This window comes from Bombina bombina, chromosome 9, assembly GCF_027579735.1.
Source record: "Bombina bombina isolate aBomBom1 chromosome 9, aBomBom1.pri, whole genome shotgun sequence".
Lineage (NCBI taxonomy): Eukaryota > Metazoa > Chordata > Amphibia > Anura > Bombinatoridae > Bombina > Bombina bombina.
In genome coordinates, this window is record NC_069507.1 from 224,965,684 (window position 1) to 224,982,494 (window position 16,811).

General features: G+C 39.0%; 1 protein-coding gene across 1 annotated transcript in view; it reads left to right on the forward strand.

Moving 5' to 3' along the window:
- FAM204A (family with sequence similarity 204 member A) overlaps window positions 1–16,811 on the forward strand; it is a 64,867-nt gene that overhangs the window by 3,293 nt on the left and 44,763 nt on the right. Inside the window, exons 2-5 of the mRNA XM_053692675.1 lie at window positions 9,615–9,696; window positions 10,102–10,147; window positions 10,333–10,432; window positions 16,314–16,403. Coding sequence (XP_053548650.1) covers window positions 9,615–9,696; window positions 10,102–10,147; window positions 10,333–10,432; window positions 16,314–16,403 — 318 coding nt within the window. The remainder of the gene's footprint in view (window positions 1–9,614; window positions 9,697–10,101; window positions 10,148–10,332; window positions 10,433–16,313; window positions 16,404–16,811) is intronic.

The following is a 16,811-nucleotide window of genomic DNA, read 5'->3' on the forward strand; positions in this document are numbered from 1 at the left end:
CTCCCAAACAGCTCTCTTCCCTCCCCCACCCCACAATTGTTCCCGCCATCTTAAGTACTGGCAGAAAGTCTGCCAGTACTAAATAAAAGTTGTTTTTTTTTTTTTTTTTTTTTTTAAATAAAAATAATAAAGTATTTTAGCTGTGATGGACCCCTGCCTTAGCCCCAACCTCCCTGATCCCCCCCTCCAGCTCTCTAACCCTCTCCCCTACCAGAAAGCTGCCAGTACCCAGTTTGGCCCCAAAAACCCCCCAAAAAGTATTTTTATTTTATTTTTACTTAAAAAAACTATTTATGTAGTGCAGCAGCCCCCCACAATACCCCCACCCCCTCCCAGATCCTTTTATATTTTTTTTTTTTTTAAAAAATCCCTTTTTTCCCCCTTTCTGCCCTCATTCATTGGTGTCAGTGTGGCTAATGGGTGCACGTGCACGTGCGCACACTTGCACGCGCACATGCATGCTCACGTGCACGCGCACCCTCACACCCGGCACTATCGCTACCGGTGCAGAGAGGGCCACAGAGTGGCTTTCTCTGCATCGGGGGCTTGTAAAATGGTATTGCAGGATGCCTCCATATCGAGGCATCACTGCAATACCCTCAGAGCTGCTGGAAGCATTTGTGATCGCTTCCAGCACTCTGTTAGACAACTGACGTACCAGGTACGTCCATTGTCATTAACTGCTTGTTAATGCATGACGTACCTGGTACGTCAGTTGTCATTAAGGGGTTAAAATGGTTATATATGAGAATTGGTCAATGTCCATTGGCTATAGTGGTGGTTGGTTGTCATGACAACATTACAAACAGGCATAAAACTAGTGTACAAATAGGTGATGTGCTACAATACACTGTAAGGATCACTACATATGTTACCAAGTGGGTAGACGTAGAGAATAATTTGCACTCGCATTTAATTTTATCTAATTTGATATACTTTGGAGTTGTTTAGCTTAATTACTATGACAACACCAGATTGAGAATAGTAGTGATGACACTGAATGAACTTAAGCTATGTATCACTTTGTGAACACTGTTTTTTCACATGTTTAGACACTGTCATGAAAGATAATTTAATGTAACACAGTGGTCGATACTATGATTGTTGCCGATTGTAGATCTAATTGATACTAGACTGGAAGTGGCATATAAAAATATTTATTTACAATAAAAAGTACATTATTCTGTAAGTGAAGAACATTTGAATGTTAAATACAGTAAATATACAGTAAAACACAAATACATAGATAAATATGTATACATATATATGTACATTGGAGCCCTTTGCATTCAAATAACTTAAAACATGAAAAAGCATTTTTATTGACTATTAATATTTAAGAACCTATGTGAAGTTGGCACCACATGTTTGTAAAAACTGAATTAAAATATACCATTCATTTGTGCTGCAAAAACGAACGTTTGTGCCGGTTTGGTTTAGGAGATATAGTGCATTATTTTTTTATGAAACCCCGCCCACTTTGCACCCCTTGTTGTGCAATTTTAAAAACAAATATACTATTTGTTTGTGATGTATTTGTGCTGCAAAAACGAACGTTTGTGCCGTTTTGGTTTCAGAGATATAGCGCATTATTTTTTATGAAACCCCGCCCACTTTGCATCCCATGTTATGCAATTTTAAAAACAAATACAGGTAGCCCTCAGTTTACGCCGGTGTTAGGTTCCAGAAAGAATGGTTGTAAATCAAAACCGATGTAAATTGAAACCCAGTTTATAATGTAAGTCAATGATGAAGTGAGGGAGATAGGTGTTACTTATGACAATTTTGAGAGGGGCCTGGAACCTAATACATTATTTTTAAAGCTTTGAAATGAAGACTTTAAATGCTAAACAGCATTATAAACCTAATAAAATAATCACACAACATAGAATATATAATTAAACTAAATTAAATGAACAAAAACATTTGCTAAACAGCATTATAAACCTAACAAAATAATCACACAGACTTCACTTGCATTTTTCTGCAAACAGTTCTTTCTATGCATTTCAATCTGGACTGATTTATAGACAGGAAGATCTTGTTCCTTCGAAATCTGCTTGAGAGCTCAGGTCTGTTTAAACTGATTAATTTCAGCTTGCTTGGCTTTGCTGCAACACAAGCAGACAGCTCCACCTACTGGCTATTTTAATAAATTCACTGCTTCTCAATGCTTTTCAATAGCAGTCACATGACTGGAAAAAAAGGTTGTTATTCTGAAACGGTGTAAATTGAACCGTTGTAAAATGAGGGCCACCTGTATACCATTTGTTTGTGCTGCAAAAATTAACGTTTGTTCCGGTTTGATTTCAGAGATATTGCGCATTATGTGTACATGTACTCTTTGATTCAAAAGTATTATAACAACAAAAATGTTCTTAAGTACAAATAGAATTATAAAATTTTGGGGTATACAAAAAAACAGATGTGACTTCCACACCAGAAAAAAATATTTAAAAACACATGGGATTTTTGTTTTTTAAATTTAATAACATGGGTGCAAAGTGGGCGGTGCTTGAGTTTACATAATCTAAAAATCTTGAATGTCCATTATCTCAGAAACCGAACCGGCACAAACAATTGTTTTTGCAGCACAAATCAGCACAAATGCAGAACAAACAAATGGTATATTTGTTTTTAAAATTGCATAACATGGGGTGCAAAGTGGGCGGAGTTTCAGCAAATATAATGGGTAATATCTCTGAAATCAAACCGGAACAAACGTTCGTTTTTGCAGCACAAATCAACACAAACGCAGCACAAACAAATGGTATATTTGTTTTTAAAATTTCATAACATGGGGTGCAAAGTGGGCATGGTTTTAGCAAATATAATGCGCAATATCTCCGAAACCAAACTGTCACAAACGTTCGTTTTTGCGGCACAAATCAGCACAAACGCAGCACAAACAAATGGCATAACATGGGGTTCAATGTGGGCGGGGGTTCCCAAAAAATAATGCGCAATATCTCCTAAACCAAACTGGCACAAACGTTTGTTTTTGCAGCACAAATCAGCAAAAACGCAGCACAAACAAATGGTATATTTGTTTTTAAAATTTAATAACATGAGGTGCAAAGTGGGTGGGGTTTCATAAAAAATAATGCGCTATATCTCCGAAAACAAACCAGCACAAACATTTGTTTTTGCAGCACAAATCGGCACAAACGCAGCACAAACAAATGGTATATTTGTTTTTAAAATAGCATAACATGGGGTACAAAGTGGGCGGAGTTTCAGCAAATATAATGCGCTATATCTCCGAAACCAAACCGGCACAAACGTTCGTTTTTGCGGCACAAACAAATGGTATATTTGATTTTAAAATTTCATAACATGGGGTGCAAAGTGGGCTGGGTTTCATAAAAAATATAATGCGCAATATCTCCTAAACCTAACCAACACAAATGTTCGTTTTTGCAGCACAAACGCAGTACAAACGAATTGTATATTTTAATTCAGTTTTTACAAACATGGGGTGCCAACTTCACATAGGTTATTTAAGATGCAAAAAAGAGTCTAGGTGCAGGTGTAGTACTGTTTCATAACAAACGGAGTATAGCTGTTCAAAAATATGAAGAAAGGGCAATAACACAGTCCATAACTTATAATATATAATCTGTCGTAGAACAGGTTTTTCCCATAGACCCGGCACCACATGCACCAGATATACAAACACAAGTCCAAGAGAGATACCAACTCAGGGGGTCTCGCCCACAGAGCAAGTACAAGTAGGGAACGTCATAAACTTGTCAAAAACAAAATTTAACTCCTGAACAGTGTAAAGTATTGGGCTGTGGTCTGTCATTTGCACCCACTGCGGAGTTCAATATGTTTCAGACAATAATAGATGTAAATCGTCTGATCAGAAATGTCACTTTGAAAAAACTTTTCAGTAATACAGAATCTTCTGAACAAGCAGACGTACATCTATTGACTCCCCACTTGGTGCAGGAATAAAACTTTATTTTCAAGAATATTGTGATGTTATAGCTTTACAAGAGCCTAATGTTTTTAAATGAGGGTGAGAACTCACTAGACAGGCTATGAATACGGCATATCGCCCAAACGCGTAAGCCTCCCGTGCTGCGCATCTCTTCTAGACATTTTTCAGGGTGGCTGTTTGTCATTCTTTTTAATGGTTTCAAGAAATGCATATATTTTATACATAGAGCGAGTCGTCTTCTTCTTTTGCTGAAATAATATTTAACCCTTTCATGACAGGGTCAATTTGTCTACATCAAGACAGAGTTCCGATGTAGACAAATTTAAAACACGCGATTGCAAGATTTCAGTTATGGGATCAGGTCGGGGGGGGCGTTCCTATGACGCTAGGCAAGCTCTCCAGACCGCAATCGTATCCAGGAAGAGCTGTTGGCTTCAGGACAGCCAAACGGCTAGGACGTTCTTTTCCATCCTAACGGCGCTAAAGCCCAGCGCAGTTAGGGCGGAATAGAATGCCATAACGACATTAAAAGGGTAAAGGGACATTCCAGCCAAAATTTGAATTAACATGGATGCATTTAATTCTTGAATAGAAGAATTTTTGTAATATACATGTTTTGCAAAAATGCTTCTAATAAAAGCTATAGTTGTTTACAAATTGTATTTAAGTATGCACCGTGCACCAGCATTTTAAACACATCACTTGCTCATGGAGCCTAATTGTGCTTTTACCATCTGGTAATGACTCATGTTAATTACTGATGTGATACAAATCCCACTGGCGCTCTAAGCAGCAGCAGTATTTAAAATGCTGGTGCACTGAGAATAGCTATGCTTCACATGCACGTGCAGAGAAAAATGTTAACCCTAAAACAGTGATAACTTTTACTAGGTACATTTTTGCTAATACATGCATATTGCACATATGTAATTAATCTACGTGCATTTAAATTTTGACCAGAATGTCCCTTTAATAATGTATGTTAAAAGACATTTTTGTTATGTTGCTATAGAATAACATATCAGCCAAGTCTAAACATTTTTTTTTTAAAACAAATTATTTTGAATAGCTGAACTCCCCCCACCATTTACCTTATTTGGAGGTGCAAATCCAGGCTTCAGTCTGCAGACAACAAGGCTAACTACAGTCATTATGTTGGTATAAAGTGCATTGTTTTGCAGTCTGATTTAAAGCCATTTAGGGAAGGATACGCAGCAGGGTAAGCCTTGAGATGTCTGTAGGGTTCATTTCCAGGTCTGAGAATTAGAACATTCACAATTTTCAGAGCTAAATTACATTATAAATTGGCAAAATAACTAATGAAAGTACTTTGCAAAGTAATTTTACTGCTCATAACTAAAAAAGGTGTTTACTGTCTCTGTTAGAGAAGCAACTCACCTTCGAGACTTTGTACAGTTAATAAAAAATAACAAATGTATATTAATAATAAACTTGTGCAGCCGCAAATAATTTGTTTGTGCTAATCGTTTGTAACAATTATTCAGAATATACATTTTTTGCACTATTCGGTATTCATTTTGTTTAAATCCCAAAAAATACTGAATATTCTGTACATTTTACAATAGTTTTGTTAAAAGAAAAGTAAATCTTTTGCTACAGGCAAAAAGTAATTTTGTCCTACACTAAAGGACCTTCTCCTTTAGCACAGACTCTGGGATTCGCTGCGCTAATAGGCTCTGGGATTCGCTGCGCTAATAGGCTCTGTGATTCGCTGCGCTAATAGGCTCTGTGATTCGCTGCGCTAATAGGCTCTGGGATTCGCTGTCGGGATTAGTTCAGCTCGCTATAGGTAAGTATTCTACCTTTTTAAAGCTTTTTTAAAGGGACAGTAAAGTCATAATTAGACATCCATGATTCAGACAGAGCATACAGTTTTAAACAACTTTCCAATTTTATTTAATGTGCTTCCTTCTCTTGTTATCCTTTGTTGAAGGGGTTATCTAGGTAAACTCAGGAGCAGCAAGGCACCTTGGTGCTAGCTGCTGATTGGTGGCTGAATATATATGCCTATTGTCATTGGCTCACCCATGGGTTCAGTTGGCAACCAGTAGTGCATTGCTGCTCCTTCAATAAATGATGCCAAAAGAATGAAGCAAACGTGATAATAGAAGTAAACTGGAAAGTGGCTTAAAATTGTATGTTCTGCCTAAATAACGAGAGAAAGTTTTTGGGTTTCATGTCCCTTCAAAGGAAACCAATGGCGCATGCGTTTGGGTAATCGTTTTGTGAAAAAGAAGTTTTTGTTACGGATATGCATTCATATGAAACAAATGCACGTCTACTACATACTAACAGGCACTCCAGTATATAACAAAACACTGCTGCCATAGAGTACTAAAGACATGTGCACACTCCTGAGCGTTTATAAAACTACTTAGTTGTACTCTTCAATAAAAGATGCCAAAAGAACTAAGCACATTTGATAACAGAAGTGAATTAGAAAGTTGTTTATAATTGCATGCTCTATCCGAATCATGAAAGTTTAATTTGGACTTTGCTGTCCCTTTAACCCTCCACACAAGTAAAAAACACACAACTAGATTAAATTATTTCAATATATATATATTTTGTGCAGGTTAATATTTAGGGGCTAGACATAATATCTGAAGTTTCTTTACTCTTGACTCACACAAAGGTGTGTGTGGGGGGGGGAGATGCTCATATACCCCTGTGTCCGTGGGTACGTGCCATAAGGGGTGCAACTATTCCTCTCTGGGCTCCAGGGCCAAGTCAACAACACTAACGTCTAATAGTAGTTATGTTGTATTCATATAAAAGTGACAAAATTAGTCAGAGGACTTGAACAATAACAGATACCATACTCCAGCTGAAATATCTAGAATCTAGATATTTGTTATTTTTTTATGCTTAAATATGTATTATTTTTACACATAGCCTATAATAAAGCAGGCCAAGATGTGTTACCTGAGATATGGCAGTATTCCTATACAGACAGATACTATTATTTTTTTTATATACTTTATTTTATTTCTAAAATCATTTTTACAAATAAATGTGATATAGAAATAGACATTTATTATAATAGTGACTGTATGCAGTGTTCTCCCCAATAACTGTTTAGCGGGTGCACCAACCGGCTGATTTTACTGACCGCCTGCCAATATGTTCTTAAACCTTTAGCCTGTATATATGCTGTATCCATGGAAACACCTAAATGTTAAATGTAAAGGACCAGTAAATACACTAGATTTGCATAATCAACAAATGCAAGATAAAAAAACAATGCAATAGCACTTAGACTTTGACTTGCGTGTCCCTTTTAATGTTTAGACCAACAGAAAGACATAAAGCTTGCTGTAGTCACGATGAAGGCAAATTTGAGCTATCGCACAATAGACTATATATAAAAATAATGCTAATGTCACTTTTGAAAAAAATAATCAGCTGCCATCTATTTATCATGGTGCAAAAGGCTAGAGTCTGCTTTTGAAGGAGTGCTAACTCACCAACAATTGTTTAACAAAACATTGTTGCACGGTCTGATAAAGCTGTTGCTAGGTGAATTATGATATCAAGAAAATACATTCCATGGAAGCTTATGGGGTATTTAGTTTAATAAAGATGTTAGTAACCTAAAATAAATCAGTGCAGAGACATTAATAAGCTGCATGAGTTTGTCCTGGGGAAGGCATCTGTGTATCATATTTGACACCTGAGATTGCGAAGGTCAATTCCTGACAAGGTTGACTCATTTTGACAAAATTCGAGTGACTTGAAGAGATTAATGACCAGTTCCCTGCAGATGTTCAAGAAAATAAAAGTAAAGCACTGTGTGTGATCGTTCCACACTTGTTCTGTTCTCCCAAGGACTGTGCCTCAGGTTTCAGATCAGTTGACTGGAACGTTAATAGTAGCGCTGAACTCTGTAGGACACATAAGCTTGTTCTCCTTCTGAAAGCCATCCCATGACTCAGTACAAATCTTTATCTATTTTTTTTTGAGTGGATATGATTAAAGGGACATAAAATTCCATGTTTAATTTCTGCATAACATGTTTAAAGAGGGGAAATAACTGCAATACCTATAAAAGTTTTAGTCGGCTGAATAGCCTGTAACGTTACAAAGGTAAGCAGTAATCTGCTAGAGTAATCAATTTTAGGTTGCTAAAAATGGAAAAATAATGTATGTTATATCTCTAAAAGTGTAGAGTTTTCCTTTAGAGAAATTGCAAAGACATCCAAGGTTCCTGTGACTACAGTTTCTTACACCATCTGTAGGCACTTGGAAACTGTAGAAAACTCTGAAGATGTCTGGCAGATTGAAATGCACAACAGAATCAGAAGACGCGTGTCTGAGAGTCAACAGCTTACACAGTCGTCGGCTTCCAGGACAAATTTAGAACAGTTTGCACTGGTTGGTTGAAGTAAGTAAGCCTCACTTGCAACTTGAAGAGAAGCCCTTGAGCAGCAGGTTTGACAGGTCAAGGGGAGCTAAGATGGTACAATAAGAACATTAGGCTTCCCTGGACCATGAAGCACTGCCAGTATACTGCTCAAGACTGGAAGAAGGTTGTAGGGACTGATGAATCTGTTTGAAATCTTCGGTTCCTCATGCAGGATTTTTGTACAGCTTTGAGTAGGTAAAATGATTACTCTGTGTGACACCAACTATCAACCATTGTGGAGGAAGTGTAATAGTCTGGGGCTCTTTAGCTGGATCCAGAGTTTGTGACTTGCACAGGGTAGGTGGCACCCTGTGCCAAAAACACTACCACAGCATCATGCAATATCCTCTGGTATTCGCCAAGTTGGTAAGGGGTTCATCCTACATCAAAATAGTGACCCAAAACAAACATCTAAGCTATGTCAGAAGTACCTTAGAAGAAAAGAACAAGACTGTGGGGTTCAAATCATGGAGTGGCCAGACTTAAATCCCATCAAGCTGGATTGGGATGAACGTGGCGTACATGTGGGCAACACATTTGTGGGAACTTCTGCAACAGTGTTGGGAAGAACTTCACAGACAATATTTGATTTATATTGTAGAATAAATGCAGTAAGTGTGTTCTTATGTATATCTGCAAAATGTGGCTACTTTGAGTCAAAAATGTAGATTACATTTTGTTAAACAAAATTCCATGATTTCTTTTTTTATCTGCAATTGTTTAATTGTACTGCGCTGTAATGTCAAAGTACATTGAGACGTTAAAGGGACATGAAACCCAAACATTTTCTTTAATGACTCAGAGCATATCATTTTAAACAACTTTCCAATTTACTTCTATTGCTGGTTTTTCTTCATTCTATTGATCTCCTTTATTAAAAGAACAACAATGCACTTCCCGGAGCTAGCTGAACAAATTGGTAAGCCAATAGCGACAGGGATATATGTGCAGCTAGCTCCCTGCTCCTGAGCTACCGAGGCGTGCCTTTTCAACAAAGGATACCAAAAGAACAAAGCAAATTAGATAACAAGTAAAATGGGAAGTTGTTTAAAATTGTATGCTCTGAATCATTACAGATAAATGTTGGGTTTCATGTCCCTTTCAACTGTCACATTTAAATAAAAATTGGAAAATATAGGTGTACTTAAATATGACTGGTAGTGTGTGTGTATATAATAATTACTTATAATGCAGTGATAGTTAATATATGTTGTTACGGAATATGTCTGTTTCTCATGACAGAAATTTTTGGATCTTCAAAAGAAATGTAGTGAAATAAAATCAATATCTAGTAGAAAGGAAAAAAGAAAACGACGACGGAGAGGTGAGTTTCTGTTCAATGACCACTATTTTCTTTATTTAAAAGGGACAGTAAAGTCAAAATTAAACTTTCATGCTTCAGATAGAAGAAACATTTTCAACTAAAGATATAAAGAGAATGAAGAAAAAGTGATAATAGGAATTAATTAGAAATGTGTTTAAAATTGCTGCTCTATCTGAATCATGAAAGAAAAACATTTGGGTTCAGTGTCCTTTTTAATAGTTTTGTTTTTTGCAACATTCATAGTCATCTTGTGCCCTGTAATTTATATATAATTGTCCCTCTCTAATTACATTCTCACACACAATGCATTTTATTACATTTTTATTGATTTATTTTTTGCAATTACTATATCCTGTAGTTGTTAACACTTTCATGTATAAATATGTGTAATTTGTGTTTTGTTAGGGAGAGGTCAACTGAAACAGGTTAAAGGTCCAGAGAAGAATTCCAGGTATCAGTGATAAGCAATCTTCTTATGATGATATGGAACATACTCATTAATATCACTTTATGTAACAATTAAGCCCCAGTTAAGACTTTAAAGTTCAGTGAATACCGTTTAAAGCTCATCTTATGAATCTTTAATCAGTGCAAGATAAGCTGTGTCCTGAACACATGCTCTCTGTTTTCACCTAGCCCACCTACAGAGAAGGTCGCTGCCCTGGATACGCTTCAGCAATACTTTGGGATAAATGATAGATTTGAGCCTCCCGTGTGCACCAAAATTCTTAAAAAGGTGACTGTCCATTTTTTGTGTGTGCTGAAGTTGTGAAAAAGCATCATTGTGTGATATATTTGTGAATATAATCTCCTGATATGTTTCAATTGCTGTTTGTTCCTGTTACACTTCTGATGTCTTATACACAGTGATTTTCCTTAAAGATTAAACTTTTATGATTCAGACAGAGCAGGCAATTTTACGTTACTTTCTAATTTACTCCTATTATTCATTTTTCTTTGTACTCTTGGTATCTTTATTTGAAAAAGCAGGACTGTAAAACTTAGGAGCCGGCCCATTTTTGTTTCAGCACCTGGGTAGCACTTGCTGATTGGTGTCTAAATGTAGCCATACAATCAGCAAGCGCTACCCAGGTGCTGAACCAAATATGAGCCAGCTCCTAAGCTTACATTCTTGTTTTTCAAATAAAGATACCAAGAGAATGAAGAAAAATTGATAACAGGAGTAAATTAGAAAGTTGCTTAAAATTATTGCATTCTCTATTCTGAATCATTAAAGTTTTTAATTTTGGCTAGACTATCCCTTTAAACCCAGGAATCATGTAAAAATGTATTTTGTGTTACAGGGACATGAAGTCCAAAATGTTTCTTTCATTATTCAAATAAAGCATTCATTCAATGTTAAATAACTTTCCAATTTACTTCTTTTATCTAATTTGCTTCTTTCTCTTGGTATCTTTTGTTTAAAAGTATACCTAGGTAAGCGCAGGAGATGGGAGTTAGCTTCTGATTGGTGGCAGCCCATATATGCCTTTTGCATTGCCAATGTGTTTAGCTAGCTCCCAGTAAGGAAATGTAATGCTTCTTCAATAAAGGATAAAGAGAGATTGAAGCAAAATAGATTAATGGAAGGTTGTTTAAAATGTGTGCCCTGATTCCTGAAATAAAAAAATAGGTTTTATGTCCTTTTAAAGGGACATTCAACTCAAAATGAATTCTCCATAAAATGTTTAATTATGCATAATTTTCTTACCTTCTTTATTTTGCCTACCTTTTCTGTAATTTAACTCTGAGACTGTGTAGTTTTTTCCATACCACATGCTGCACAGTGGTTGGATATGTGCAGGAGTTTGTTTCGGTCTGTCCTTAATTGGCTACAGTAAACATAGTAAGATAACATCAAAGAAGCTTTCCAAGGGGTTTGTCTTGGGACTGCAAAACATATTTTTTTTTTGTTGTTGTTAACAAATACAAGTTTTAAATGATTTTAAAATATTTATTTACATGTATATCTGTTGCAGTGGAGATAATTTATATTAGTGTCTCTTTAAAATAATAAATGTGCAATAATAAAGAGCTCTGTGTTGCAGCATTTATATTATTATTCTTTATTTATAAAGCGCCGACAGATTCCCCAGCGCTGCCCATGGGTACAAGGATAACAGTACAATGGAGAAACAATATGATAAGACAAATACAGGGAAAATTGAGGGCCCTATTCCCGTGGGAACTTAAAATCTAGATTTATATTATATGATTGCTTGAACAGAAGTGTGTGTTTAACCCATAGCAGCATTTCACTGCTGAACCTGAGCTGAACACAGCTGGTGGTTGTCTACTACATTTGTATATTGCTCCCAATTGGCTCTGAGGCCATGTTCAGCGATGAAACCTGTAGTATATTGCTACCAATTGGCTCTGAGGCCAAGGTCAGCGATGAAACGTAGTATATTGTCCCTGATTAGCTCTGAGGCCATGGTCAGCTTTGAACCAGTAGTATATTGTCCCTGATTAGCTCTGAGGCCATGGTCAGCTTTGAACCAGTAGTATATTGCCCCTGATTAGCTCTGAGGTCATGGTCAGCTCTGCACCAGTAGTATATTTCCCCTGATTGGCTCTGAGGCCATGGTCAGTTCTGTACCAGTAGTATATTGCCCCTGATTAGCTCTGAGGCCATGGTCAGCTCTGTACCAGTAGTATATTGCCCCTGATTAGCTCTGAGGCCATGATCAGTTCTGTACCAGTAGTATATTTCCCCTGATTAGCTCTGAGGCCATGGTCAGCTTTGTACCAGTAGTATATTGCCCCTGATTAGCTCTGAGGCTATGGTCAGTTCTGTACCAGTAATATATTTCCCCTGATTAGCTCTGAGGCCATGGTCAGCTCTGCACCAGTAGTATATTTCCCCTAATTAGCTCTGAGGCCATGGTCAGTTCTGTACCAGTAGTATATTTTCCCTGATTAGCTCTGAGGCCATGGTCAGCTCTGCACCAGTAGTATATTGCCCCTGATTAGCTCTGAGGCCATGGTCAGCTCTGTACCAGTAGTATATTGCCCCTGATTAGCTCTGAGGCCATGGTCAGCTCTGTACCAGTAGTATATTGCCCCTGATTAGCTCTGAGGCCATGGTCAGCTCTGTACCAGTAGTATATTGCCCCTGATTAGCTCTGAGGCCATGGTCAGCTCCTCACCAGTAGTATATTTCCCCTGATTAGCTCTGAGGCCATGGTCAGCTCTGTACCAGTAATATATTTCCCCTGATTAGCTCTGAGACCATGTTCAGCTCTGTACAAGTAGTATATTGCCCCTGATTAGCTCTGAGGCCATGGTCAGCTCTGTACCAGTAGTATATTTCCCCTGATTAGCTCTGAGGCCATGGTCAGCTCTGCACCAGTAGTATATTTTCCCTGATTGGCTCTGAGGGCATGCTCAGATTTGAACCAGTAGTATATTGCCCCTGATTAGCTCTGAGGCCATGATCAGTTCTGTACCAGTAGTATATTTCCCCTGATTAGCTCTGAGGCCATGGTCAGCTTTGTACCAGTAGTATATTGCCCCTGATTAGCTCTGAGGCTATGGTCAGTTCTGTACCAGTAATATATTTCCCCTGATTAGCTCTGAGGCCATGGTCAGCTCTGCACCAGTAGTATATTTCCCCTAATTAGCTCTGAGGCCATGGTCAGTTCTGTACCAGTAGTATATTTTCCCTGATTAGCTCTGAGGCCATGGTCAGCTCTGCACCAGTAGTATATTGCCCCTGATTAGCTCTGAGGCCATGGTCAGCTCTGTACCAGTAGTATATTGCCCCTGATTAGCTCTGAGGCCATGGTCAGCTCTGTACCAGTAGTATATTGCCCCTGATTAGCTCTGAGGCCATGGTCAGCTCTGTACCAGTAGTATATTGCCCCTGATTAGCTCTGAGGCCATGGTCAGCTCCTCACCAGTAGTATATTTCCCCTGATTAGCTCTGAGGCCATGGTCAGCTCTGTACCAGTAATATATTTCCCCTGATTAGCTCTGAGGCCATGATCAGTTCTGTACCAGTAATATATTTCCCCTGATTAGCTCTGAGACCATGTTCAGCTCTGTACAAGTAGTATATTGCCCCTGATTAGCTCTGAGGCCATGGTCAGCTCTGTACCAGTAGTATATTTCCCCTGATTAGCTCTGAGGCCATGGTCAGCTCTGCACCAGTAGTATATTTTCCCTGATTGGCTCTGAGGGCATGCTCAGATTTGAACCAGTAGTATATTGCTATTGCCCCTGATTAGCTCTGAGGCCATGTTAAGCTCTGTACCAGTAGTATATTTCCCCTGATTAGCTCTGAGGCCATGGTCAGCTCTGCACTAGTAGTATATTTCCCCTGATTAGCTCTGAGGCCATGGTCAGCTCTGCACCAGTAGTATATTTCCCCTGATTAGCTCTGAGGGCATGGTCAGCTCTGCACCAGTAGTATATTTCCCCTGATTAGCTCTGAGGGCATGGTCAGCTCTGTACCAGTAGTATATTTCCCCTGATTGGCTCTGAGGGCATGGTCAGCTCTGTACCAGTAGTATATTTCCGCTGATTGGCTCTGAGGCCATGTTCAGCGATGAAACCTGTAGTATATTGCTACCAATTGGCTCTGAGGCCAAGGTCAGCGATGAAACGTAGTATATTGTCCCTGATTAGCTCTGAGGCCATGGTCAGCTTTGAACCAGTAGTATATTGTCCCTGATTAGCTCTGAGGCCATGGTCAGCTTTGAACCAGTAGTATATTGCCCCTGATTAGCTCTGAGGTCATGGTCAGCTCTGCACCAGTAGTATATTTCCCCTGATTGGCTCTGAGGCCATGGTCAGTTCTGTACCAGTAGTATATTGCCCCTGATTAGCTCTGAGGCCATGGTCAGCTCTGTACCAGTAGTATATTGCCCCTGATTAGCTCTGAGGTCATGGTCAGTTCTGTACCAGTAGTATATTTCCCCTGATTAGCTCTGAGGCCATGGTCAGCTTTGTACCAGTAGTATATTGCCCCTGATTAGCTCTGAGGCTATGGTCAGTTCTGTACCAGTAGTATATTTCCCCTGATTAGCTCTGAGGCCATGGTCAGCTCTGCACCAGTAGTATATTTCCCCTGATTAGCTCTGAGGCCATGGTCAGTTCTGTACCAGTAGTATATTTTCCCTGATTAGCTCTGAGGCCATGGTCAGCTCTGCACCAGTAGTATATTGCCCCTGATTAGCTCTGAGGCCATGGTGAGCTCTGTACCAGTAGTATATTTCCCCTGATTAGCTCTGAGGCCATGGTCAGCTCTGTACCAGTAGTATATTGCCCCTGATTAGCTCTGAGGCCATGGTCAGCTCCTCACCAGTAGTATATTTCCCCTGATTAGCTCTGAGGCCATGTTCAGCTCTGTACCAGTAATATATTTCCCCTGATTAGCTCTGAGACCATGTTCAGCTCTGTACAAGTAGTATATTGCCCCTGATTAGCTCTGAGGCCATGGTCAGCTCTGTACCAGTAGTATATTGCCCCTGATTAGCTCTGAGGCCATGGTCAGCTCTGTACCAGTAGTATATTGCCCCTGATTAGCTCTGAGGCCATGGTCAGCTCCTCACCAGTAGTATATTTCCCCTGATTAGCTCTGAGGCCATGGTCAGCTCTGTACCAGTAATATATTTCCCCTGATTAGCTCTGAGGCCATGATCAGTTCTGTACCAGTAATATATTTCCCCTGATTAGCTCTGAGACCATGTTCAGCTCTGTACAAGTAGTATATTGCCCCTGATTAGCTCTGAGGCCATGGTCAGCTCTGTACCAGTAGTATATTTCCCCTGATTAGCTCTGAGGCCATGGTCAGCTCTGCACCAGTAGTATATTTTCCCTGATTGGCTCTGAGGGCATGCTCAGATTTGAACCAGTAGTATATTGCTATTGCCCCTGATTAGCTCTGAGGCCATGTTAAGCTCTGTACCAGTAGTATATTTCCCCTGATTAGCTCTGAGGGCATGGTCAGCTCTGCACCAGTAGTATATTTCCGCTGATTGGCTCTGAGGGCATGGTCAGCTCTGTACCAGTAGTATATTTCCCCTGATTGGCTCTGAGGGCATGGTCAGCTCTGTACCAGTAGTATATTTCCGCTGATTGGCTCTGAGGGCATGGTCAGCTCTGTACCAGTAGTATATTTCCCCTGATTGGCTCTGAGGCCATGGTCAGTTCTGTACCAGTAGTATATTTCCCCTGATTAGCTCTGAGGCCATGGTCAGCTCTGTACCAGTAGTATATTTCCCCTGATTGGCTCTGAGGGCATGGTCAGCTCTGTACCAGTAGTATATTTCCCCTGATTGGCTCTGAGGGCATGGTCAGCTCTGTACCAGTAGTATATTTCCCCTGATTGGCTCTGAGGCCATGGTCAGCTCTGTACCAGTAGTATATTTCCCCTGATTGGCTCTGAGGGCATGTCCAGCTCTGATAGTTTGTGTTCACCTATTATACATATGAATGTGTTTGAGTTTAAAAATGAAATTACTGCACAATGTTTGGCTTTGCAGGGTCCTGTGTTGTATTTGAGCTATTTTTTACAAGATTTTATATCCATAAGCTTTCCTGAACTATCATTTCTGCCATGTACGAGGACGTCTTTCCATTAATGCTTCTGCTTTTTTGGGCTCTTTTTTTAGTCAAAACTTGAGGAAAGTATAGACAAGGCGGTGGAGAAAGGAGATATCGTGTCAGCCGAGCAGCTGAGTGACAAGTTAGCAACACGGGAGGTAAGTGACATTATTATCTGTCACATACTGCTGCTACTTGTTACTTTTATATTGAGCCTGATCTGAACAAGGTCCCTCATGCCAGATTTGTTTTTATTTCTTCAGAAAGCACATGTACCAGTCTGTATTTACAATGCGAACAAAATGACACCGATTAACGGATTGGTGTCGTATTAATACAGCCTGAATACCGCTTCTCATTAATTCTACAAAATACAGCAATACATCTTGGGGATATACTGGTCATATACTAAATGTTATTAACAAGAATACAAACTACTTGTTAATGCAATAAAATTAATATTCAATTTTCTGATTTCTAGAAGGGCTTGTCTGCATCCACCAATCAGGTGCAACACAGGCTATATACCTTTTTATGCATATTTCATTAGACAATATTTTTGATTT